General features: G+C 51.9%; 2 protein-coding genes across 6 annotated transcripts in view; both read left to right on the top strand.

Annotated features, from left to right (window-relative positions):
* The window catches only part of FCGRT (Fc gamma receptor and transporter), a 28861-nt gene extending 17844 nt beyond the window's left edge, over positions 1 to 11017 (top strand). For all 5 annotated transcript variants that reach the window (XM_060174619.1, XM_060174600.1, XM_060174614.1 and 2 more), the window contains exons 5-7: positions 7404 to 7673; positions 10336 to 10452; positions 10671 to 11017. In XM_060174619.1, the coding sequence (XP_060030602.1) occupies positions 7404 to 7673; positions 10336 to 10452; positions 10671 to 10750 (467 nt within the window). In that variant the 3' untranslated portion in view covers positions 10751 to 11017. The remainder of the gene's footprint in view (positions 1 to 7403; positions 7674 to 10335; positions 10453 to 10670) is intronic.
* Positions 11018 to 11980: 963 nt separating this feature from the next.
* On the top strand, positions 11981 to 21812 carry RCN3 (reticulocalbin 3). The gene is made up of 6 exons (XM_007531310.3): positions 11981 to 12764; positions 14352 to 14554; positions 16104 to 16276; positions 18798 to 18858; positions 20266 to 20465; positions 21317 to 21812. Exons 1-6 carry the CDS (start codon positions 12253 to 12255, stop codon positions 21422 to 21424), a joined length of 1257 nt encoding a protein of 418 aa, XP_007531372.2. The 5' UTR covers positions 11981 to 12252; the 3' UTR covers positions 21425 to 21812.
* Positions 21813 to 23854: the final 2042 nt, after the last annotated feature.

Here is a 23854-nt window from a genome sequence, read left to right on the forward strand (position 1 = left end):
GTTGTCGTCATTGTTGGATAGGACAGAAAGAAATGGAGAGGAGGGGAAGACAGAGAGGGGGAGAGAAAGACAGACACCTGCAGACCTGCTTCACCGCCTGTGAAGCGACTCCCCTGCAGGTGGGGAGCCGGGGGCTCGAACCGGGATCCTTACTCCAGTCCTTGCACTTTGCGCCTTGTGCACTTAACCCGCTGCACTACTGGCCGACTCCCAGGTATGTTATTTCTTCTTTTTTATATATATTTATTTAGTCCCTTTTGTTGCCCTTGTGATTGTTGTTGTTGTTGCTGTTGTTGAGTAGGACAGAGAGAAATGGAGAGAGGAGGGGAAGACAGAGAGGGGGAGAGAAAGACAGACACCTGCAGACCTGCTTCACCGCCTGTGAAGTGACTCCCCTGCAGGTGGGGAGCCGGGGGCTCGAACTGGGATCCTTATGCCGGTTATTGCGCTTCGCACCATGTGTGTTTAACCCGCTGCGCTACTGCCAGACTCCCTTGTGTCCTCCTTCTTCTTCTTCTTCTTCTTCTTCTTCTTCTTCTTCTTCTTCTTCTTCTTCTTCTTCTTCTTCTTCTTCTTCTTCTTCTTCTTCTTCTTCTTTTTAAAAGATTTTATTTACTTATTAGTGAGCAAGATAGGAGAGAGAGAGAGAAAGAACCAGACATCACTCTGGTACATGTGCTGCCAGGGACCTCATGCTTGAGAGTCCAGTGCCTAGCCACTGCGCCACCTCCCAGACCACTGTGTTATTTCTTAATTAGTTGATTTATTTTATGAGAAAGAAACCACAGACCACTCTCTCATATGCCATGCAAAAAATACATTGTAAGGTAACCTCCCAGCCAACATGTGATCTTTTGAATAGATTTTTAACACACACATGATTTAATTGCCGTCATGGCAATTTTTATTGCTTGGGCATGGTACCTACAGAATAAATCAACCGCTCTGAGTGGCCATTTTTTCCTCTTCCATTCTCCCCCCGCCCCTCAAAAAACAAAAAAAGCTCAGAACAAAGGAGCTTCAGTAATGACCAAAACCAATCAAGAAATAGGCCAGGGAGCCACACCTGGTAGCCAGCACAGGCTTTTTCATGCCTGAGACTCCAGAGGTCTCAGGTTCAGTTCCCCAGCAGTGCTCTGGTGAAAACAAACAACTTACTTTGTTGATTCACTGAGAGAAGGAGAGAAAGTCATAGCACTAAGCTGCCAGCTGGTGCTGACAGTGCCCAGGGTTGAACTGGGAACTTGTGTGGGCAAGGCCTTGCCGGCGCCAGTCAGCTAGCTACCTGGCCAAAGCACTCGAATTCTCTCTCACACAAGACATATATAAGTAAACACACTTTTTAAAATCTCGTTTTATTCTTTTACTTTTTTTGATAGAAACAGGGAGAGAAATGGAGAGAGCGAGAAAGGGTGACAGAGAGGAAACGGCCCTGCTTCAACATCTGTGAAGCTTCCACCCTGCGGGTAGGGGACGGGGTCCTTGCTCATGGTTAACACGTGCGCCATCCAGCCCTTATTTTTTGCTTATATATTTTTTCTTTTCTTTTTTCTTGTCTCCAGGGTTCTCACTGGGCTCGGTGCTCTGCATCACAGATCAACTACTGCTGGAGGCTGTTTTTTTCCCCCTTTTGTTGCCCTTGTTGTTTTATTGTTGTTGTAGTTATTGTTGTTATTGATGCCATCGTTGTTGGATAGGACAGAGAGAAATGGAGAGAGGAGGGGAAAGACAGAGAGGGGGAGAGAAAGACAGACATGTGCAGACCTGCTTCACCGCCTGTGAAAGCGACTCCTTTGCAGAAGGGGAGCCGGGGGCTCGAACCGGGATCCTTATTGCCGGTCCTTGCGCTTCGAGCCATGTGCGCTTAACTTTGGCTTAACTTTGCTTATTTTTAAATTAACACATTTTTCAGATTTATTAGTTCACTTGTTTATGATAAATGGCACGTTGGATGCTCTGGTGTTCTTCTTCCCTCTCGTGAATTAACAAATCAAAAGGTCTTAAAATACAAAAGGGCTTCTATTGAACAGGCCTCAGGTTCAATGTCAGACTGCCAATAGCCAGAGCTGAGTGGCGGCCTGATCAGAAACGGAAGAGGAAGAGGAAGAAAAAATGCTGGCCCTGGTAACCTCAGTGTTTCCACGAGAACTTCGTCCCTTGTCAAGTAATCCACATCCATTTCCCAGTGTGCCGGCAGAGTCCTCAAAATGTCCTCTATCTTTTTTTTTTTTTCTTTTCTCCTCCAGCTTTATACTCATGTGTCTGGCATGGTGCCAGGCAGGGCCAGGCCTTACATGTGTGAGGCTGTGAGTTTGACCCTTGGCAGAGAGGGAGTGTGAAGGAGGTCACAGCACTGAAGTTCCCTTCCTTCAATGCAGTGGGAGCTGGGCTCAAACCTGGGTCACATACATGGCAAAGCAGTGCAGTATCCAAGGGAGCTTTTTTTTCCTTTTTAAAAATTTTTAAAAATTATTTTATTTATTTCCTTTTGTTACCCTTGTTGTTTTATTGTTGTAGTTATTATTGTTCTTACCGATGTCGTCATTATTGGATAGGACAGGGAGAAATGGAGGGGAAGACAGAGAGGGGGAGAGAAAGACAGACACCTGCAGACCTGCTTCACCGCCTGTGAAGTGACCCCCCCGAGGGTGGGAATCCCGGGGGCTCAAACCGGGGTCCCTATGTTGGTCCTTGGGCTTTGCACCACGTGCGCTTAACCTGCTGCGCTACCGCCCGACTCTCAGCCTTTTTTTTTTTTTCTGACCCTTTACATTATTTCCAGTTGACTGGACACACACCCAGTGTCAGGGCGGTGTTTCCATGGTAGAGCACAGAACTACAAGTGTGATGATGTCCTGGGTTCAATACTTTAAAATATATGTATGTAGTTTATTTTTTTATTTTTATTATCTTTATGTATTGGATAGAGACAGCCAGAGTGGAGTGGGAGATAGAGAGGAAGAGAGAAGAGTTGAGTGATGGCATACCTGGTTAAGCATACATGTTACAGTGTGCAAGGACCAGGGTTCAAACCCTCCAGTCCCCACCTGCAGGGGGAAAGCTTCACAAGTGGAGAATCAGTGCCATAGGTGTCTGTCTTTCTCCCTGTCTCCCCCTTCTATCTTGATTTCTGTCTGTCTCTGTCCAATAAATAAAGATAATAAAAAAGAACAACAAGGGAGTCGGGCGGGAGCGCAGTGGGTTAAACGCACATGGCACAAGGACCGGCTGAAGGATCCCACTTCGAGCCCCCGGCTCCCCACCTGCGGGGGAGTCGCTTCACAAACGGTGAAGCAGGTCTGCAGGTGTCTGTCTTTCTCTCCCCCCTCTCTGTCTTCCCCTCCTCTCTCCATTTCTCCCTGTCCTATCCAACAATAACAACAACAACTATAACAATAAGATAATAAGGGCAACAAAAGGGAATAAATAAACATTTTTAAAAATGTTACTAAAAAAAAAAGAACAAACTCTAAATGTTTGTAAGGTCTAGTCTATTGATAGTGAGGGGCCGGGGAGGGGGCAGGAGAGAAGAGAGGGACCCAGTAGAGTGCACAAGTCACCATGTGTGACCAGGCTCCATGCCCCAGCCCCTACCTGCAGGGAGGAAGCTTCATGAATGCTACGGCAGTGATGCGAAAGGCTCTCTCTCAGGCTCCAAAGTTCCAGTTTCAGTCACTCCACAGCACCGTAACCCTCAGCTGAGGAATGGTCTGGGGAAAAAAACAGACTGGGACAGAGACATTGCAAAAGTCAGCACAGACCAAAGTTCCCTCCAATGCGGTGGGTGTCGGGGAGGCCTGAACCTGGGTCAAGTACATGACAAAACAGACGCACTATCCAGGTGAGCTATTTGGCTGGCCCTTATTTATGACAAAAAAAGGAGAGAGAGAGAGAGAGAATAAACCAGAGCATCACTCTGGCACATGCCAGGGATCATACTCGGGACTTCAGGCTTGAGATTCCAAGGCCTTAGTTTGTTCATTTACTTATTTATTTACTTATTTGCCTCCAGCGCTATTGCTGGTACCCCGTGTGCCTGCACTAGGAATCTACTGCTCCTGGAGGCCCTTTTTTTTTTTTTTTTTTTTTTTTACTATTTTGTTGTTATTGTTGTTTGATAGGACAGAGAGAAATTGACAGAGGAGAAGACAGAGGGGGAGAGAAAGACAGACACCTGCAGACCTGCTTCACTGCTTGTGAAGTGACTCCCCTGCGGAGGGTAGGGGGGAGCCGGGGACTGGAACCGGGATCCTTATGCCGGTCCTTGTGCTTTGCAATATGAGCACTTAACCTGTTGCGCCACCTCCCAGTCCCCCTTAGTTTATTTTTTTAAATTTATTTTATGTTGAGTGCCAGGCGGTAGCACAGCGGGCTAAGCACACCTTGTGCAAAGCGCAAGGACCGGCATAAGGATCCAGGTTCAAACCCCCAGCACCCTACGTGCAGGGGAGTCGCTTCACAGGTGGTGAAGCAGGTCTGCAGGTGTCTGTCTTTCTCTCCCCCTCTCTGTTTTCCCCTCCTCTCTCCATGTCTCTCTGGCCTAACAACAGTGACAACAATAATAGTAACAACACCACCTATAAACAACAAGGAAGGGCAACAAAAGGGAAAAAATGTCACTAGGACAGTGGATTTTTTTTAATTCTTTTTTTATATGTTTTAAATATTTATTCCCCTTTGTTGCCCTTGTTGTTTTATTGTTGTCGTTGTTGTTGGATAGGACAGAGAGAAATGGAGAGAGGAGGGGAAGACAGAGAGGGGGAGAGAAAGACAGACACCTGCAGACCTGCTTCACCGCCTGTGAAGCCACTCCCCTGCAGGTGGGGAGCCGGGGACTCGAACCGGCGCTTTGCCACTTTGTGCCACCTGCGCTTAACCTGCAGCGCTACTGCCTGACTGGATTTGTAGTGCAGGCACTGAGCCCCAGCAATAACCCTGGAGGCAAAAAAAAAAAATTAAAAGATTTATTTTATGTCTTTCATCTGAGACAGAGGGAAGATTTCTTTTGCTTTGCTTTTTTTTTTTTTTTTTTAAATATCGTTATCTTTATTTATTGTATAGAGACAGCCAGAAATTGAGAGGGATGAAGAAACAGGAAGAGAGACAGAGAGACGCCCGCAGCCCTGCTTCGCCACGTGTGAAGCTTTCCTCCTGCAGGTGGGGACCAGGGACTTGAACCCGGATCTTTGCACATTGTAACATGTGCGCTCAACCAAGCGTGCCACCACCCAGCTCCTTTCTTTTGCTTTTTGTGCAGCCAGGGCCTCACACATGTGGGATCCCACCGCTCCTGGGCAGCTTTGAGAGAGAGACTGAGACAGAGACAGAGAGGGAAGGACACGACAGCACTTCCCATAGGCTGCCAGGGTTCGAGCCTGGACCACAAGTTTGCGACAGCTGGCCAACCTCGTGAGTGACCCGTGCAGCCCCAGAAGGTCATGAACTTTGACACACAGCCCCTAGTACCGGGGAACCTCAGACACAGGTCCTGCGCTCCACCAACTAAGCCACTATTCTTGCAGCCATTGTGTTTCATTTTAAGATGTAGTCTTTTGGGTTGGAGAGATAGCATAACATTGATGCAACAGTCTTCCATGTCTGTGGCTCTGAGGTCCCAGGTTCAATCCCCAGCACAACCATAAACCAGAGTTGAGCAGTGTTCTGATGTCTGTTTCTCTCTCTTTTCTAATTTTTAAAATTATATTTATCTATTAGATAGAGACAGCCAGAAATTGAGAGGGGAAGGAGTATACAGAGGGAGGGAGACAGAGAAATACCTGCAACACTCCTTCACCACTTACAAAGCTTTCCCCTTGCCGGTGGGGGCTGGGGGCTTGAACCCAAGTCTTTGCACATTGTAACATGTGTGCTAAACCAGGTTTGCTACCATCTGGCCCCTATTAAAAAGATGGGGAAAGGTAGCCAGGCCAGTGGTCTGCTTACCCATTCAGAAAGCTTTCTCCCTGCAGGTGGGGACCAGGGAGGGGCTTGAACCTAGGACCTTGTGCATTGTAATGTATGCACTCAACCAGGTGCATTGCCACTTGGCCTCTCTTTCTCAAATAAAAAACAAAACCATTATTAAAAAAAAAAAAAGAGAGAGAGAGAGCAAAAGAGTGGTCCAAGAGGTGGCACAGTGGATAAAACATTGAACTTTAAGCATGAGATCTCGAGTTTGATCCCTGGCACCACATGTACCAGAGTGATGTCTGGTTCTTTCTCCTATCATTTCTCATCAATAAATAAAATCTTTAAAGAAAACAAAAGGAGGGAGTCGGGCGGTAGCGCAGTGGGTTAAGCACATGTGGCGCAAAGCGCAAGGACCAGCCTAAGGATCCCGCTTCGAGCCCCTGGCACCCCACCTGCAGGGGAGTCGCTCCACAGGCGGTGAAGCAGGTCTGCAGGTGTCTGTCTTTCTCTCCCCCTCTCTGTCTTCCCCTCCTCTCTCCATTTCTCTCTGTCCTATCCAACAACGACAACATCAATAACAAGAACAATAAAACAAGGGCAACAAAAGGGAATAAATAAATATTTTTATGAAAGGAAGGGGCAATTTGTACTTTTTATTTAAAAAAAATAATAATAAAAGATTTCCCCATCTGCAGAGGGAAAAGTTTCACTAGTGGTAAGACCGCACTGCAGGTATCTCTCTTTCTCTCTTCCTTTCCTACTTCCCTATCAATTTCTCTCTGTCTTATGGAAATAAATAAAGTCAAATATATAAAAGAAAAATAATAATAAAGTTTTTTTTCTTCCTCAGAAGGTAGCACAGTAAAGAGAGTTGTACTCTCAAGCACGAGGTCCCAGGTTCAAACCCTAGCACCGCAGTGTGCCTGAGTGATGCTCTGGTTATATCTTCTTCCTCTTTCTCCTTCTCTCCCTCCTCCCACTCCCTCCTCCCTCTTTCTGTCTTTCTCTCTCATTAATGATAAGCCTTTAAGTTTTTTTTTAATCTTGAACTTTATTTAGTTTGATAGGACGGAGATAAATTGATGAGGGAAGGTGGATAGAGAAAAAAGACCGAGAGAAACAGAGGGAGAAAAACACAAGAGCATCCCTCACTCCAGCACCTGCAGGGTGAGCCCGCCCCTCCATGCACTGTGCCACCTTCTGGGCCCAGGATTTTCTTGATTATTTATTTATTTATTTATTCCAAGAGCGTCTAAAAGCACCGCCCCTTGGTCACTGGGGGTCCCACAGGCTGCAGGGGCCAAGTGTCCAGTGTGTGTGTGTGTGTGTGTGTGTGTGTGTGTGTGTGTGTGTGTGTGTGTGTGCAACTGGGGCTTGGGTCTGGGTCTCTCTGAGGGGGAATGAGGGCGTGAGCCTGGTGTGCGGGCTGCCGGGCTGAAGGCTGTGTGTGTGTGTGTGTCTGTCTGTCTGTCTGTCTGTGTGTCTGTCCGCAGAGCCCCCCTCCATGCGCCTGAAGGCCCGGCCCGGCAGCCCCGGGAACTGCGTGCTCACCTGCAGCGCCTTCTCCTTCTACCCGCCCGAGCTGCAGCTGCGCTTCCTCCGCAACAACCTGGCGGTGGGCGCGGGCAAGGGCGACGTGGGCCCCAACGGGGACGGCTCCTTCCACGCCTGGTCGTCGCTCACGGTCCGGAGCGGGGACGAGCACCACTACCGCTGCGTGGTGCAGCACGCGGGGCTGGCGCAGCCCCTCACGGTGGAGCTGGGTGAGGGCACCCCGCGCCCCAGGCCCCGGTGGCACCTGTCCTGGCCCTTCAGCTCACTTCTCCTCCCCGCTAGCACAGAGCCCCTGGCCAGTGTGAGGGATCCCCCACCACCACCTTGCTATGACCAGCTCTTTCTTTAAAAAAAAAAAGGGGGGGGAGTCGGGCGGTGGCGCAGCGGGTTAAGCGCACGTGGCGCCAAGCGCAAGGACTCGCGTAAGGATCCGGGTTCGAGCCCCCGGCTCCCCACCTGCAGGGGCGTCGCTTCCCAGGCGGTGAGGCAGGTCTGCAGGTGTCTGTCTTTCTCTCCCCCTCTCTGTCTGCCCCTCCTCTCTCCATTTCTCTCTGTCTTATCTTTTTTTTTCTTTGTCTTATCGAAACTTTACATCAGGCTCAACCTGACGCTGTTGACTGGCTACGGAAGAAGGGCAAACGCTAGTAGTACTATCTATCAACGAACGACATCAACAATAACAATAATAACCACAACAAGGCTACAACAATAAGGGCAACAAAAGGGGAGAAAATTGCTTCCAGGAGCAGTGGATTCATGGTGCAGGCATTGAGCCCCAGCAATAACCCTGGAGGCAATATATATATATATGTATATATTTTTTTTACTTATTTGGGATAGAGGCACAGAGAATTTGAGCGAGCAAAGGAAGCCAGACAGAGACACCTGCAAACCTGTTTCACCACTCATGAAGCTTCCCCGCCCCCACATGGGGACCGAGGGCTTGAACCCGGATCTTTCTGCACTGTGTGTGGGTGTGTGCTCTACTACATAGACCACTGCCCAGTCCCTCTTGTTGCTTTTTATTTTATTTTTTTATTTTGCTGAGGCCTGATGCCTGCATTACAGATGTGCTGCTCCTGGTGGCCATGTTTTTCCCCCTTTTCTAGGACAGAGAGAAATTGAGACGGGATGGGGAGGCAGGGAGAGAGACAGAGAGATCTGCTTCACCACTTGTGAAGCTTCACTCCTGCAGGTGGGAACCGGGGGACTGAAGCCAGGTCTTTGCGCCTGGTAACGTGCACTTAACTAGGTGAGTCACCGCCCGGCCCCCCTCTTATTTATTTATTTATGAGAGAAGCAGAGCATCACTCTGTCACATGGGATGCCAAGGATCAAACTCAGGCCCTCAGGCAGCAGAGAACATTGCTTTATCTACCATGCCACCATAAAGCAGAGTTGAGCAGTACTCTGAGTTAAATATATATATGGGGGTCGGTCGCTAGCTCAGCGGGTTAAGCGCACTTGGTGCAAAGCGCAAGGACCCTCGCAAGGATCCCGGTTCGAGCCCCCTGACTCCCCACTTGCAGGGGAGTTGCTTCACAGGAGGTGAAGCAGGTCTGTAGGTGTCTATCTTTCTCTCTGCCTCTCTCCATTTCTCTCTGTCCTGTCCAACAACAACGACATCAATAACAATGATAATAATAACCACAACAATGGTAAAACAACCAGGGTAACAAAAAGGAAAAAGAAAGAAAGAAAAATAAAAAAATATATGTATATAGTCACTTAGATGATAATAATTATTACTACTATTGCAGCTTTATCATCTGTGGGGTCATCAACCCTCTGAGCTCACATTTTCAGATGAAAAGACTGGGCTGGGGGGCCAGGCGGTGGCACTCCTGGTGCACACACATTACAGTGCACAAGGGCCCAGGTTCAAGCCCCTGGTCCCCACCTGCAGGGGGAAAGCTTCACCAGTGGTGAAGCAGGGCTGCAGGTGTCTCTCTGTCACTCTCCCTCTCTCCCTCTCCCCTCCCAATTTCTCTCTGTCTCTATCCAATAGTAAATAAATGAATGAGAATATTAATTAAAAGAGCCTGGGCTGGTGCAACAGCTCACTTGAATAGTGCGTGGCTTTGCTTTGTACACTGCCCAGGTTTGAGCCTGGCCCCCACCACACTGGCAGAGCCATGGAGCTGTGAGCTCATTAGGGCTCTCTCTGCCTCTCAGTCTCTGTTAAAAGAGAGAGAAAGTGACAGAGGACATGTCGGACAGTAGAGCAGTGGATTAAGCACACGTGGTTCGAAGTTCAAGGACCGGCATAAGGATCCTGGTTCGAGCCCCCGGCTCCCCACTTTCAGGGGAGTCGTTTCACAGGTGATGAAGCAGGTCTGCAGGTGTCTGTCTTTCTCTCCTCCTCTCTGTCATCCCCTCCTCTCTCCATTTCTCTCTGTCTTATCCAACAACGATGACATCAATAGCAACAACAATAATAACTACAACAGTAAAAAACAAGAGCAACAAAAGCGAATAAATAAATAGTAAAAAAAAAGAAGAAGAAGAAAAGGAAGCGATAGAGGGCGAGACTTGGACCTGGGTCACACTTGAATGATTTATTTACTATGAGTGAGAAAGAGAGAGAGGCCCCAGAGGACTCCCCAGTGCCAGCATATGGGGGTCTGGCGTCCTCTGGGGCCCTAGGCACACCCTGTGTTCTGACTGGCTGAGCTAGTGCTCAGCACTGTGGTCATTTCTCACACCGCACTCCAGGGAGCCTGCAGCCCACAGCCTCTCTCTCTCCTGCCCACGCCCACACCCACTCCCCCAGACTTGGGGCTGGGATGTCTGAGCCTGGGAGAGGTCCCTGGTCCTGACACAGACCAGGTGCAGATGCATTCAGTGCCTCACAACTTTTTCTGACTCCAGAGTCCTCATCCAAGTCCTCCATGAAAGTGGTTGGGGCCGTCCTGGGGGTCTTACTGTTCGTGGCTGTGGCTGCCGGAGGAGCTCTGCTGTGGAGGAGGATGAGGAACGGGATGCCAGGTTGTGCGGCCGGAAGAGCCTCCGAGAGAGGGGGACCCAGTAAAGGGAGGGCAGAGATCTGGGAAGGGAAAAGGTCACAGAAAGGTGGCCACGGAGAACAAGAGGAGAGAAAGTGACTCTGAGGGGGGCAGAGAAAGACAGAAGCAGGGCAGGGCGGGGAGGAGGGGGGTAGTCTCAGAGAAGCTGGGGATTCTCATTCTTCTCACTTCTCTTCTCAGCCCCTTGGATCTGTCTTCGTTCAGATGATGTAGGTGCTCTGCTGCCCACGCCTGACCTCTCCAAGGATGCCGACTCTTAGGGTGGACAAGCGTTCAGCAGCTGCCTGACTCACACACACACACACACACACACACACACACCTCTCCCCCCACCCTGGTGGCTCCCAAGGTGGTGCAGTCAGGCCCCTTTCATGCTGTGACACCTCCTGGAATCCTGAGCCTCCAGGAGTCCTGGGCCCAATGTCCCTCCAATGCCCAGCCTCACCTGTGGTCTGCCTCAGTCCCTCCTCCCCCTCCCCATATATCGGACTCTTCCTTCTTTGCATATAACATGAGTTTGAGCCCAACCTGCTGTGTTTCTCATTATTCCGACTTTTCAGGAGGAGGGGGGTAAGGGCACAGGTGGGGTAATGAGTGGTGAAAGCTTCAGGATTCAACTCTGTCTGGAGGCCATGTGCTGTCACGGTGCCATCTGCCAGCCTTATGTGCCAAATTTTGTATTGTTTCACCAGAGCGCCATTCAGCTCTGGTTAATGGAGGTCCTGGGGATGGAACGTGGGGCCTCTTGCATGCAAGTGTGGCACATGACCGGCTATACCAGCTCCTGACTCAAATGCTTCATTCGTACATTTCACAAATACGTACCAAAGGCCTTGCCAGACTGGCCGGAGTTTGACCTGACTCCTGGATGCAGTACAAGAGTAAGTGGCCTCCTTTCTGAGGGAACAAGATGATTCCTCTGACACTTTGGATACGCGTCTTCTATTATTATTGTTGTTGCTATTATTATTATTATTATTATTAATTGGTGTATTAATTATTGCTGCAGATAGAATTTAATAGACAGGACCTGACTCTTGCTCTCTGGAGTCAGAGGTCAAAGAGGAAGGGCATCACACCTGTAATTATTACTAATTATTGTTATTTTGAGCAATTACTCAACTCTGGCTTGTGGGACTCTCAGGGATTAGACCTGAGACCTCCAAGCCTCAGGCATGAAAGTCCGTTGCATAAAAGGTGTGCTAACTCTTAATTCTGTTTCCCAATTAAAACTGTCCTGACAAAGGGAAAGAGGCAAAAAAATACATCTCCCATGAGGCTTTAGAGGTAAGATAACTGGAGGTAGTTGGGCAGGGCGCCCCGATGCCTACTGGGAGTTGTAGTTCTGCTCCACTCAATCCCGGGTGGCTCACCCCGGGCGGGGGAAGGGGCGGGGCCGAGATCTGCCCGCGTGGACCTTTGTGGACGTGGCGAGGGGCGCCCCCTACCCTCCAGCTCCGCCCCCTGAGGGTCGTTGTGAACGCTCATTGGTCGGGGGCGGGGCTTCTGCAGGCTTGGGGGCGGGGCCTGTCTGGAGAGCCGCCAAGTTGGGCATCTTTTCAAAGAGGGCAACGAGGAGCGTGGAGAGCCCGGGAAAACCAGATAACGGGTAGAGGGGGGCGGAGGCTGGGGAAGGGCGGGGGGCCTTGCGGAGAGCACGGTTCAGATCTGCTTCAGTCGAGGATTAGGGTTCCTGCTGGCGGGGACGGGACGCCCGGGAGCTTGCATGACTTAGTGGTCACGGCCCCACCCTGCACTTGGAATGCGCCACGTCTCTCTCTGGGATCATCCACTGGGGGCTCCGGGACACACCCAGGAGATTCTGACCCCTCATCTGATTTCACTTCTAAAGAAATCCCTGCCCCTGCCCCCTCCTCCCTCAACATTTCTTGACTCTAAAACTTGGCTACTGGGTGCCATCTCTGTCTCCTGCCCAAGTCTCTCCTCCTCCATCCTGCTGTTCCCTTCCCTGCCCTTTTTCGTGCGTTCTCTAATTCCTAGCTTCCTCCACCGCCCCCAGGAGCTGATGATGTGGCGGCCTTCACTGCTGCTGCTGCTGCTGCTGCTGCTGCTCAGGCCCGGGGCCCAGGGGAAGCCGCCCCCTGACGCTGGCCCTCATGGCCAGGGGAGGGTGCACCAGGAGGCCCCCCTGAGCGAGGCCGCTCATGACGACGCCCACGGGAACTTCCAGTACGACCACGAGGCTTTTCTGGGAAAAGAAGTGGCCAAGGAATTCGACCAACTCACCCCAGAGGAGAGCCAAGCCCGTCTGGGGTAGGAGAGATCATGGGGGTCAGGGTGGGAGTTTTAGCCAGGGCACTTAGGGGAGGCCTTGGGAGTGAGAATTGACACTTAGGGAGGCCTGTGGGGGAATAGAATTCCAGGCAGAGGCAGAGGGAACTGTGAGTGCAAAGAACTAAGAAGGAACAGCCCGATGCTGGAGCCCCAGAGAGGCCCCAGTGGCTGGAACCCAGGGAGCAACGGGGAGAGACAGTGAGTGGTGTTGACAGAGAGGATACAAAGGGGTGAAGTGACACGGGTCACAGTAACCATTCACATTCTTCTCTGCATGAGGTGAGAACTACGTGAGAGCCCTGAGCAGAAGGAGGAATGTGAGCTGTGGGTTCTGCTGGAGTCCTTCTGGCTCTTAGACAGGCCAGACACCACAGGGAGCAAGAAACGGGGCCCATGGAAGAAGCAAGTGGAATTCCCTAGTTGAGAGAGGCCTGGGGAGGAGGGGCAAGAGAGCAGTGGTGAATGGTCTGCTGGCCGGAAGATTTGCATGGGTGAGACGGACTGAGGGGGAAAGAGTGCAGACCCGTGGTTACTACTCATGAAGCTTTCCCCTACAAGTGGGGACCAGGGGCTTGAACCTGGGTCCTTGCACACTGTAATGTGTGCATTAACCAGTTGCACCACAGCAAGCCCGATAATTGGACTCTCAAGCATAAGGTTCCAAGTTCCATCCCTGACATCAGATGTGACAGAGTGATGCTCTAGTTCTTTCTCATAAGTAAATGTTTAAGGGAGTTGGGTGGTAGTGCAGTGGGTTAAGCGCACGTGGCACCAAGCGCAAGTACCAGTGTAAGGATCCCGGTTCGAGCCTCTGGCTACCCACCTACTGGGGGAGTCGCTTCACAGGCGGTGAAGCAGGTCTGCAGGTGTCTGTCTTTCTCTTCTCCTCTCTGTCTTCCGCTCCTCTCTCCATTTCTCTCTGTCCTATCCAACAACGACAACAAAAATAACTACAATAAAATAACAAGGGCAACAAAAGGGAATAAATCATTATTTTTAAAAATCACCCAAAAAATAAATGTTTAAAATTAAAAAAAATTTTATCTCTATTTATTTATTGGTTAGAGACAGTCAGAAATCGAGAGGGAAGGGAGGGACAGAGAGACACCTGCAGCCCTGCTTCACCACTTGTGAAGCTTTCCCCCTGCAGGTGGGCACCAGGGGGCTTGAACCTGGGTCCTTGCGCATTGTAACGTGTTCGCTCAACCAGGTGCGCTACCACCCGGCCCCTAAAAATTTTTTTTTAAGTAAGCGTTCACAGGAAAGGGGCCCAGCCTTGGACTGCCAGTCTCGGACCCCTTATGGCCATGGCAGTCCTGGCTAACAGAGTCTAGAAACAGGGGTTCTGCGGGGCGTGCCAGAGCGAGGGGCGTGTCCGTGGAGGGGTCCTGGGACCTTCCAGAGCCAGCCATTGGCCCACTGGATTTCCGAAAAGTTGCGACTGGCCAATAGGAGAAGAGCTTGGAGTGGGGGCGGAGCCAGGCGCCCCTGATGTGGGATTTGGGCGTGTCCCCGACGGGGCGGGGCGGGGTGTGGGCGGGGCCTCACCGACAGCCCCGCCCACAGGCGCATCGTGGACCGCATGGACCGCGCGGGGGACGGGGACGGCTGGGTGTCGCTGGCCGAGCTCCGCGCGTGGATCGCGCACACGCAGCAGCGGCACATCCGGGACTCGGTGAGCGCGGCCTGGGACACGTACGACACGGACCGCGACGGGCGTGTGGGCTGGGAGGAGCTGCGCAACGCCACCTACGGCCACTACGCGCCCGGTACGCGGCGACAGACCCAGGCCGTGTCCCCGCCACCCCTACCCCCCCGCCACGCACACACCATCACCCCGACCTTTGAGACACCCTCGCCCTGAGAGCCTGGACTGAGCCCATGGACAGGCCCCAACCCCTGACCTCTGACCCCTGACCTCTGCAGAGGGGCTCCCCCCTCTAGGACACCAGCACCCTGAGCTCTGGCACCCGCCACCTTTAACACTGCACTCCCGGGGGACTTCAGATCCTTTTCCCCCTTTCCTTTTTTTTTTTAATGTTATTTATTTCTTTATTATTGGATAGTGACAGAGACATTGAGGGGGAGGGAGAGACAGAGAGACAGAGACACCTGTCATGTGCCCTTGCACACTGTAATGTGCGCACTTCACCAGGTGCACCACCACCACCGGGCCCCTCTTTTCTTTCTTCCATTCATTGGAGAGGACAGAAAGAAATAGAGAGCGGAGGGGAGAGAAAGGAGAAAGACAGACAGACACCTGCCGCGGGCTGCACCACTGGGGAAACCCCCCCCCCCCCCGCAGGTGGGGACCTGGGGCTCGAACCTGGATCCTTGCACATTGTAACGTGTGCTCAACCAGGTGAACCACCACCAGGCCCCTTTTTTCTTTTTAATTTTTTTTGGTTTTAATATTTATTTTCTCTTTTGTTGCCCTTGTTTTTATCGTTGTGGTTATTATTATTGTGGTTGTTACTGATGTCGTTGTTGTTGGATAGGACAGAGAGAAATGGAGAGAAGAGGGGAAGACAGAGAGGGGGAGAGAAAGACAGACACCTGCAGACCTGCTTCACCGACTCCCCTGCAGGTGGGGAGCCGGGGGCTGGAACCCGCGCTTTGCCGCTTTGTGCCACCTGCGCTTAACCCGCTGCGCTACTGCCCGACTCCCCCATTTATTTTTTTGAAGCAGAGCACAGCTCGGTTCTGGCTTATGGTGTGTGTGTGGAGGGTTGAACCTGAGACTTCAGAGACTCAGGCATGAGAGTCTCTTTGCATAACCATTGTGCCATCTCTTCCTACCACAAATTCTGTGTTCTTTGCACCACTCCATTACATCCAGTGTGGGGATAGAACCCGAGCCCCACCTCCCGGCCGGTCGTTATTTATTTAAATATATTTTTTAATATTTATTTAGTTATTTCTTTTTGTTGTCCTTGTTGTTTTATTCTAGTTATTATTATTGTGGTTATTGATGTCGTCACTGTTGATAGGACAGAGAGAAATGGAGAGAGGAGGGGAAGACAGAGAGGGGGAGAGAGAAAGACAGACACCTGCAGACCTGCTTCACCGCTTGTGAAGCGACTCCCCTGCAGGTGGGGAGCCGGGGGCTCGAACCCGGATCCTTACGCGAGTCCTTGCGCTTTGCGCCACGTGCGCTTAACCCGCTGCGCTACCGCCCGAGCCCCCCGGTCGTTTACTAACTGCTGTTCCCTCAGTGGAGGACTCCCTGCCCGGACCGACCGCCCCCTCATGGGCCGGGCCCCCCGCCTCTGTGCACCTGCCGCAGGGCCCCCGCCTCACGAGACCCTGCTCCCCCAGGGGAAGAATTCCACGACGTGGAGGACGCCGAGACCTACAGCAAGATGCTGGCCCGGGACGAGCGGCGCTTCCGGGTGGCCGACCAGGACGGGGACTCCATGGCCACCCGGGAGGAGCTGACCGCCTTCCTGCATCCCGAGGAGTTTCCCCACATGCGGGACATCGTGATCGCCGTGAGTGAGGCCTCCCGCACCCGCGGTGACCCCACTCACTGGGGTCACTTGGATCCCATGTCGGGGGTGGCAGCCCGCCTCCCTCCCCCGGGCCTGGTCTCGTGGGGCTGAGTCGGTGGAGTCAGTGGTGCGGCACCGGGCTGGCTCTGTTAGGCTTGCACCCGGCAACACACTCACCAGAGTTGAACACTTTGCTTCCTTTCTTTCTTTCTTTTTTTTTTTTTAACTCCAGGGTTATCACTGGGGCTCGGTGCCGACACTGTGAATCTTTTTTTTTTTTTTTAAAGATTTATTTATTAATGAGAAAGATAGAAAAAGAGAAAGAAGCAGACATCACTCTGGCACATGTGCTGCTGGGGACTGAACTCAGGACCTCATGCTTGAGAGTCCAAAGCCTTATTACTGGGCCACCTCCCAGACCACAGGGCTGAGGAGATAGCATACTGGTTATGCAAAATGACTTTCGTCCCTGGGGCTCTCATGTCACAGGTTCAATCCCCAGCACCACCATAAGCCAGAGTTAGTAGTCCTCTGGTCCCACCTGCAGGGGCGTCGCTTCCCAGGCGGTGAAGCAGGTCTGCAGGTGTCTGTCTTTCTCTCCCCCTCTCTGTCTTCCCCTCCTCTCTCCATATCTCTCTGTCCTATCCAACAATGACAATATCAATGACGACAACAATAATAACTACAACAAGGGAAACAAAAGGGAATAATAAATATTTTTTAAATATTTAAAAAATAAGAAAGAATGCGAGAGAGAGAGAGAGAAAGAGATGGAGAGAGAGAGAAGCTGCCTGAAGTGATGGAGGTGTCATGAAGGCCCCAGGCCCCAGCAATGACCCTGCTGGCAGAAATGGATTAGGTTTAATTAAAAGAAAGATCTCATTATTAAACCACTAATAAACAGACAAAGAGAGAGGTATTCCGTAGAGTTCATACCCTATAACGTATTTATCCAGTCCAAAGTTGTGTGTGGAGCCATAAAACACTATGAATAGGGGCCCGGGCAGTAGCGCAGCAGGTAAAGCACCCATCTCCTCCCAGACCACTGCCCTTTCTTTAATTTCTGAATTTAACATATTCCTCTGGGTGTTTAAAATAAAAACAGACGTCTTTTTTTTCTTTTAATGATTTTTACACACTTATTAGCGAGAGAGACAGTAGAGAGAGAGCCAGAGCGTCACTCTGATAGGTGTGGTGCCTGGATTCAAACTCATGACGGTGCAGGCTTGAGAAGCACAATGCTTCAGCCACAACCACCCAACAGAACTTTTTAGCTGGGGGACAGAGGCCATTTGCTCAAGGAGCGAGGAGAAAAGCAAGGAGCAGAAAGACTAACACCAACGCGGAAGGGCAGCTGATCCTCAAGCAGCTGTGGCTCCCCCAGAAAGCCCCTAAGTTTCCCGACAGGACAGCCCCCCGGGGACAGCTGTGCCCTCTTGGGGCTGCCCGACTCCAGGCTGCCCGGCTAGCGTGGCGGTGCCTCTTCTCGGGAGTGTGCTCTCTGGGCTGGAGAGAACGCCACTGGAGCCAGCCTGGGCTGCTACTCACTCAGGGACACGAGAGAGATGACTCAGGAACAGACTGGTGGCGGGGAGATGATTCGATTCTTTATTGATCAGAGAGCCCAGGCTTTTAAAAGGTCGGACTGGAAGTGGCAAGTCGAAAACGCAGATGTCTAGGAAAGGGGCAGAGAAAGGCAAAAGGAGCTGGGAAAATTAGGAACTTCCTTAGCAACTGTTGGGAGGGCTTTAACTGGTAGGATAAATAATACTCTGTAGGCAGGAAGGGTCTTGAGGGTAGAAAGAAGATAGATCTGGGGTCGGGCGGTAGTGCAGTGGGTTAAGCACATGCGGCACAAAGCACAAGGACCGGCATAAGGATCCCAGTTTGAGCCCCCAGCTCCCCACCTGCAGGGGAGTCGCTTCACAGGCGGTGAAGCAGGTCTGCAGGTGTCTGTCTTTCTCTCCCCCTCTCTGTCTTCCCCTCCTCTCTCCATTTCTCTCTGTCCTACCCAACAAGGAACGACATCAACAACAACAGTGATAACCACAACAAGGCTACAAGAACAAGGGCAACAAAAGGGGGGAAAATGGCCTCCAGGAGCAGTGGATTCATGGTGCAGGCACTGAGCCCCAGCAATAACCCTGGAGGCAAAAAAAAAAAAGATAGATCAAAGGAATGGAATGGGCAGGGATCTTTCAGGCAAAACAATGATTATGTAGATAATAAGGGAGCAGGCCATAGTATCAGGAATGCAGGGTACTTTGTGAGGCAGGGAGTCTGATAAGACGAGGCAAACCTTGGGGGGTTGTGTCCGTCCTCACTCGACCTCTCAGTAGAGAGAGAGACTGACAGGATGGGTGTCCCCTTGAGTCAAGCCCTGCTAAGCTCAACCACATCCTCACAATTTCCTGACACCAGGCCACATTGTTCCCACAACTGGATCCCCGAGCTGCCTTCCACTCTGATCCTGGGGTCCAGCAGCCCCTGGGATGCCCCACCAGTGTCTCTTTCTCCCCAGGAAACCCTGGAGGACCTGGACAAGAACAGAGATGGCTACGTCCAAGTGGAGGAGTACATTGGTGAGAGGCCGGCACGAGGCTTTTAGCTGCCTCCACGGGAGAGGGCTGGGCCGGGGTGTCAGCATGTACACACCCGCTGCTCCTGGGGGCCCTTTCCCTTTTTTTCTTCTTTCAGTTTTATTGGATAGGCTGGGCAGTGGCACACTAGGTTAAACGCACAGGTCACCTTGCACAAGGACCCAGGTTCGAGCCCCGGCTCCCCACCTGCAGGGGGGTTGCTTCGCAAGCAGTGAAGCAGGGCTGCAGGTGCCTATCTCTGTTTCCCTCTCAATTTCTCTTTGTCCTGATAAATAAAAATAAAGTAGAAAAATGGGGCCACTGGGAATGATGGATTCATCACCAAGCCCTAGTGATAAACCTGGTGGCAAAAAAAAAAGAGAGAGAGAGAGAGAGAAAGAAAGGAAGGAAGAAAAACAGAGAACAGGGTTGGGCGGTAGCGCAGTGGGTTACACGCACTTGGCATGAAGTGCAAGGGCCAGCGTAAGTATCCCAGTTCGAGCCCCCAACTCTCCACCTGCAGGGGAGTCGCTTCACAATCTCCTCCTCTCTCTGTCTCCCCCTCTCTCTTCACAGTCTCCCCCTCTCTGTCTTCCCCTCCTCTCTCCATTTCTCTCTGTCCTGTCCAATAGTGACGACATCAATAACAACAATAATAATAACTACAACAATAAAACAACAAGGGCAACAAAAGGGAAAAAAATAAATAATCTCTCCACCCATGGATACACAGATCCTTAAAATGGGAGAGGGCTGGGGAGACTGAACAGTGGCTCTGCAAAAGACTTTCAGGCTTTAGACTCTGAGGTTCCCAGTTCAATCCCCAGCATCACCATAAGCGAGAGCTGAGCAGTGCCCTGGCAAAGAAAGAGAGAGAGAGGTTTATTATTTATCAGTGAGACAAAGAGGCAGACCTTCACTCTGGCACCTGTGATGCTGAGATCAAATTTGGGACCTGGTACTTGAGGGTCCAGCGCTTTACCCACTGTGCCACCTCCCAGGCTGCTGGGTACATTGCTGTGAATCCTCTATTTATTTAATTATTTTTATATTGATTTATTTATTTTCCCTTTTGTTGCCCTTTTTTAAATTGTTGTTATTGTTGCCGTTGCTGGATAGGACAGAGAGAAATGGAGAGAGGAGGGGAAGACAGAGAGGGGGAGAGAAAGACAGACACCTGCAGACCTGCTTCATCGCCTGTGAAGCGACTCCCCTGCAGGTGGGGAGCCGGGGGCTCGAACCGGGATCCTTAGGCCACTCCTTGCGCTTTGCGCCACCTGCGCTTAACTCACTGTGCTACCGCCGGACTCCACAAATCCTCTTTAAACAGGGAAAGCCAAGGGTCTGGCTAGAGGCCCCGGGTCGGGAGCCCGCCAAGCCCCCTGACCCCCACCTGCCCCCCAACCCCAGCCGACCTGTACACCCAGCAGCCCGGGGAGGAGGAGCCGGCCTGGGTGCAGACGGAGCGGCAGCAGTTCCGGGACTTCCGGGACCTGAACAAGGACGGGCGGCTGGACGGCAGTGAGGTCGGCCACTGGGTGCTGCCCCCCGCGCAGGACCAGCCTCTGGTGGAGGCCAACCACCTGCTGCACGAGAGCGACTCGGACAAGGTGATGGAGGGGCAGGGTGGGCAGACTGACCGGGAGGGAGGGAGACATTCAGAGCAGACAGAGATGGGACAGAGACCCGGAGAGACAGACAGGGACAGAGACCCGGAGAGAGAGATGGGGGGACAAAGACCCAGAGAGAGAGATGGGGAGACAAAGACCCAGAGAGACAGACGGACAGAGGCTCAGATAGAGAGACGGGGGGGACAGAGACCCAGAGAGAGAGACGGGGGACAGAGACCCGGAGAGACAGACAGGGGCAGAGACTCAGATAGAGAGGCAGGGGGACAGAGACCCAGAGAGGGAGAGACATGGGGACAGAGACCCAGAGAGGGAGAGACATGGGGACAGAGAACCAGAGAGGGAGAGACAGGGGGACAGAGAACCAGAGAGGGAGAGACAGGGGGACAGAGAACCAGAGAGGGAGAGACATGGGGACAGAGACCCAGAGAGGGAGAGACAGGGGGACAGAGACCCAGAGAGGGAGAGACATGGGGACAGAGACCCAGAGAGGGAGAGACAGGGGGACAGAGAACCAGAGAGGGAGAGACATGGGGACAGAGACCCAGAGAGGGAGAGACAGGGGGACAGAGAACCAGAGAGGGAGAGACAGGGGGACAGAGACCCAGAGAGGGAGAGACAGGGGGACAGAGAACCAGAGAGGGAGAGACAGGGGGACAGAGACCCAGAGAGGGAGAGACAGGGGGACAGAGACCCAGAGAGAGAGGGAAACAGAGACCCAGTGAGAAGGGGTGAGGACAGAGACCTGGCAGCCATTCTTGGGCTGGGAGTGGGGTGTCACAGACAGAAAGGCTCCCTGCTGACTCGTGGGTGTCCCCCCCACCAACCCCCAGGACGGGCGTCTGAGCAAGGCCGAGATCCTGGGCAACTGGAACATGTTCGTCGGCAGCCAGGCCACCAACTATGGGGAGGACCTGACCCGCCACCATGATGAGCTCTAGCCCCACCTGCTGCTGCCCTGTGACCCCCGGGGGCGGGGGGGCCTGAGTGGGGACAGGAGCGGACACAGCGGCCCCTGCCCGGCCCCAGACTCTTACAGACTGGCTGGGTCACCCCCCACCCCAGGGCACCCCAGGCCTGGGGTGAGTGACTGAAGTCTCCTGCAGAATCACCCAGCACCCCAACACCCAACACTGAGTTCACCGTGCAGACACCTCCGTTAACCTCCCAGCTCCAAATCTGAGCCTCTCACTGAACAGACGGAACCCCTAATGCCCCCCGGGGGGGGGAAGGACATCTCCCCCTCTGCCAAGGAGGCAGTAAAGCCCAGTGCCAGGCTTTATCTCTGCCCAAGTCTGGGAGGGGTGGCAGAGGGGGTGGCTAGGCCCGGTGGGCAGGGGGCTGTGATCTGTGCCAGGGAGGAGGGAGACTGAGCCCTGGGGGGGGTGGGTGGGGGGAGGCATTTTTGTTGTTAGCTCTGGGGCTTCCCTGCTCTGATTTGTTTTTTTTTAAGATTAAAATGTCCATTTCACCATATTTTTTTAAAAAATGTTATTTATTTTATTTTAATGACGGTAGGTGGGCGGAGGCACAACCAGTTAAGCACACATAGTTCTAAACATAAGGACCCAGGTTCAAGCTCCTGGCTCCCCACCTGCAGAGGGGAGCTTCACAAGCAGTGAAGCAGGTCTGCAGGTATCTAGCTCTCTCCCCTTTTAAAATTTTTTTTTTAATATTTATTTCTTTATTTTCCCTTTTGTTGCCCTTGTTCTTTTTCATTGTTGTTGTAGTTATTATTGTTGTTGTTATAGATGTCGTTGTTGTTGGATAGGACAGAGAGAAATGGAGAGAGGAGGGGAAGACAGAGAGGGGGAAAGAAAGACAGACACCTGCAGACCTGCTTCACTGCCCGTGAAGCGACTCCCCTGCAGGGGGGGAGCCGGGGGCTTGTACCAGGATCCTTATGTCGGTCCTTGCGTTTTGTGTCATGTGCACTTAACCCACTGCACTACTGTCCAGTCCCCTCTTCCTTCTTCCAAGCTGTATTGACTTGTCATTAGTGACAGAGTGAGAACCAGAACATCACTCTGGTACATGCAAAGCCGAGAACCAAACTCTGGACATGAATTTTGAGAATCCAGTGCTTATCCATTGCACCACCTCACAGTCTGTTGTCACTTTACAAAAAAAAAAGTGGGAGTTGGGCGGTAGCACAGCAGGTTAAGCGCAGGTGGTGCAAAGCACAAGAACCGGCCTAAGGATCCCGGTTCGAGCCCCCGGCTCCCCACCTGCAGGGGAGTCGCTTCACAGGCGGTGAAGCAGGTCTGCAGGTGTCTGTCTTTCTCTCCCCCTCTCTGCCTCCCCTTCTCTCTCCATTTCTCTCTGTCCTAGCCAACAACAACAACGACAACAATAACTACAACAATAAAACAACAAAGGCAACAAAAGGGAAAATAAATATTTTTAAAAATTTTAAAAAGAAAAAAAGCAAACAAGGGGCCAGGGAGTTTGCAAAGCATGTAGAACAGCCTTTCGTGCACAAGAGTTCTTGGCCCTTGGCTCCACCTGTGTCCCTTCCTCTCTCTCTTTTTTTCTTTCTTCTTCTTTTTTTTTTTTTGCCTCCAGAGTTATTGCTGGGGCTCAGTGTCTGCACTATGAATCCACTACTCCTGGACGCCACTTTTTTCTTTTTGTTGCTCTTGCTGTTTATTGTTGTTGTTGGACAGGACAGAGAGAAATGGAGAGAGGAGGGGAAGACAGAGAGGGGGGAGAGAAAGACAGACACCTGCAGACCTGCTTCACCTCCTGGGAAGCGACTCCCCTGCAGGTGGGGAGCCGGGGCTCGAACCGGGATCCTTATGCTGGTCCCTGCGCTTAGTGCCATGTGCGCTCAGCCCGCTGCGCTACAGCCTGACCCCCTTTCTTTCTTTCTTTCTTTTAACCAGAGGACTGTTCAGCTCTGGCTTATAGTGGTGCGGGGGACTGAACCTGGGATTTTGGAGCTTCTGACCTGACAGACTGTTTGCATAACCATTATGCTACCTACCCTCAGCATCCCCTTCCTTCTTAAACACAGCAGTGCCACATGACAGGGGGAGGGAGAGAGAGAGACACCTGCAGCCCTGCTTCACCACTCATGAAGCTTTCCCCCTGCAGGTGGGGACCGGGGGTTTGAACTCAGATCTTTGAGCACTGTAATGTGTGTGCTCAACCAGGTGTACCACCACTCAGCCCCCATATTTTGACTTTTTTTTATCCCCCATCCCATCTATTTTTACTTATTTATTACTGTACAGAGACAAAAATTGAGAGGGGAGCAGAGAGCCACCTGCAGCCCTGCTTCACCAACGTGAAACGTCCCCCTGCAGGTGGGGAGCCGGGGCTTGAACCGGGGTCCTTGCACACTGTAATGTGAGCCCTTAACCAGGTGC

The sequence above is a fragment of the Erinaceus europaeus genome, chromosome 2 (assembly GCF_950295315.1).
Source record: "Erinaceus europaeus chromosome 2, mEriEur2.1, whole genome shotgun sequence".
In the NCBI taxonomy this organism is placed as follows: Eukaryota; Metazoa; Chordata; class Mammalia; order Eulipotyphla; family Erinaceidae; genus Erinaceus; species Erinaceus europaeus.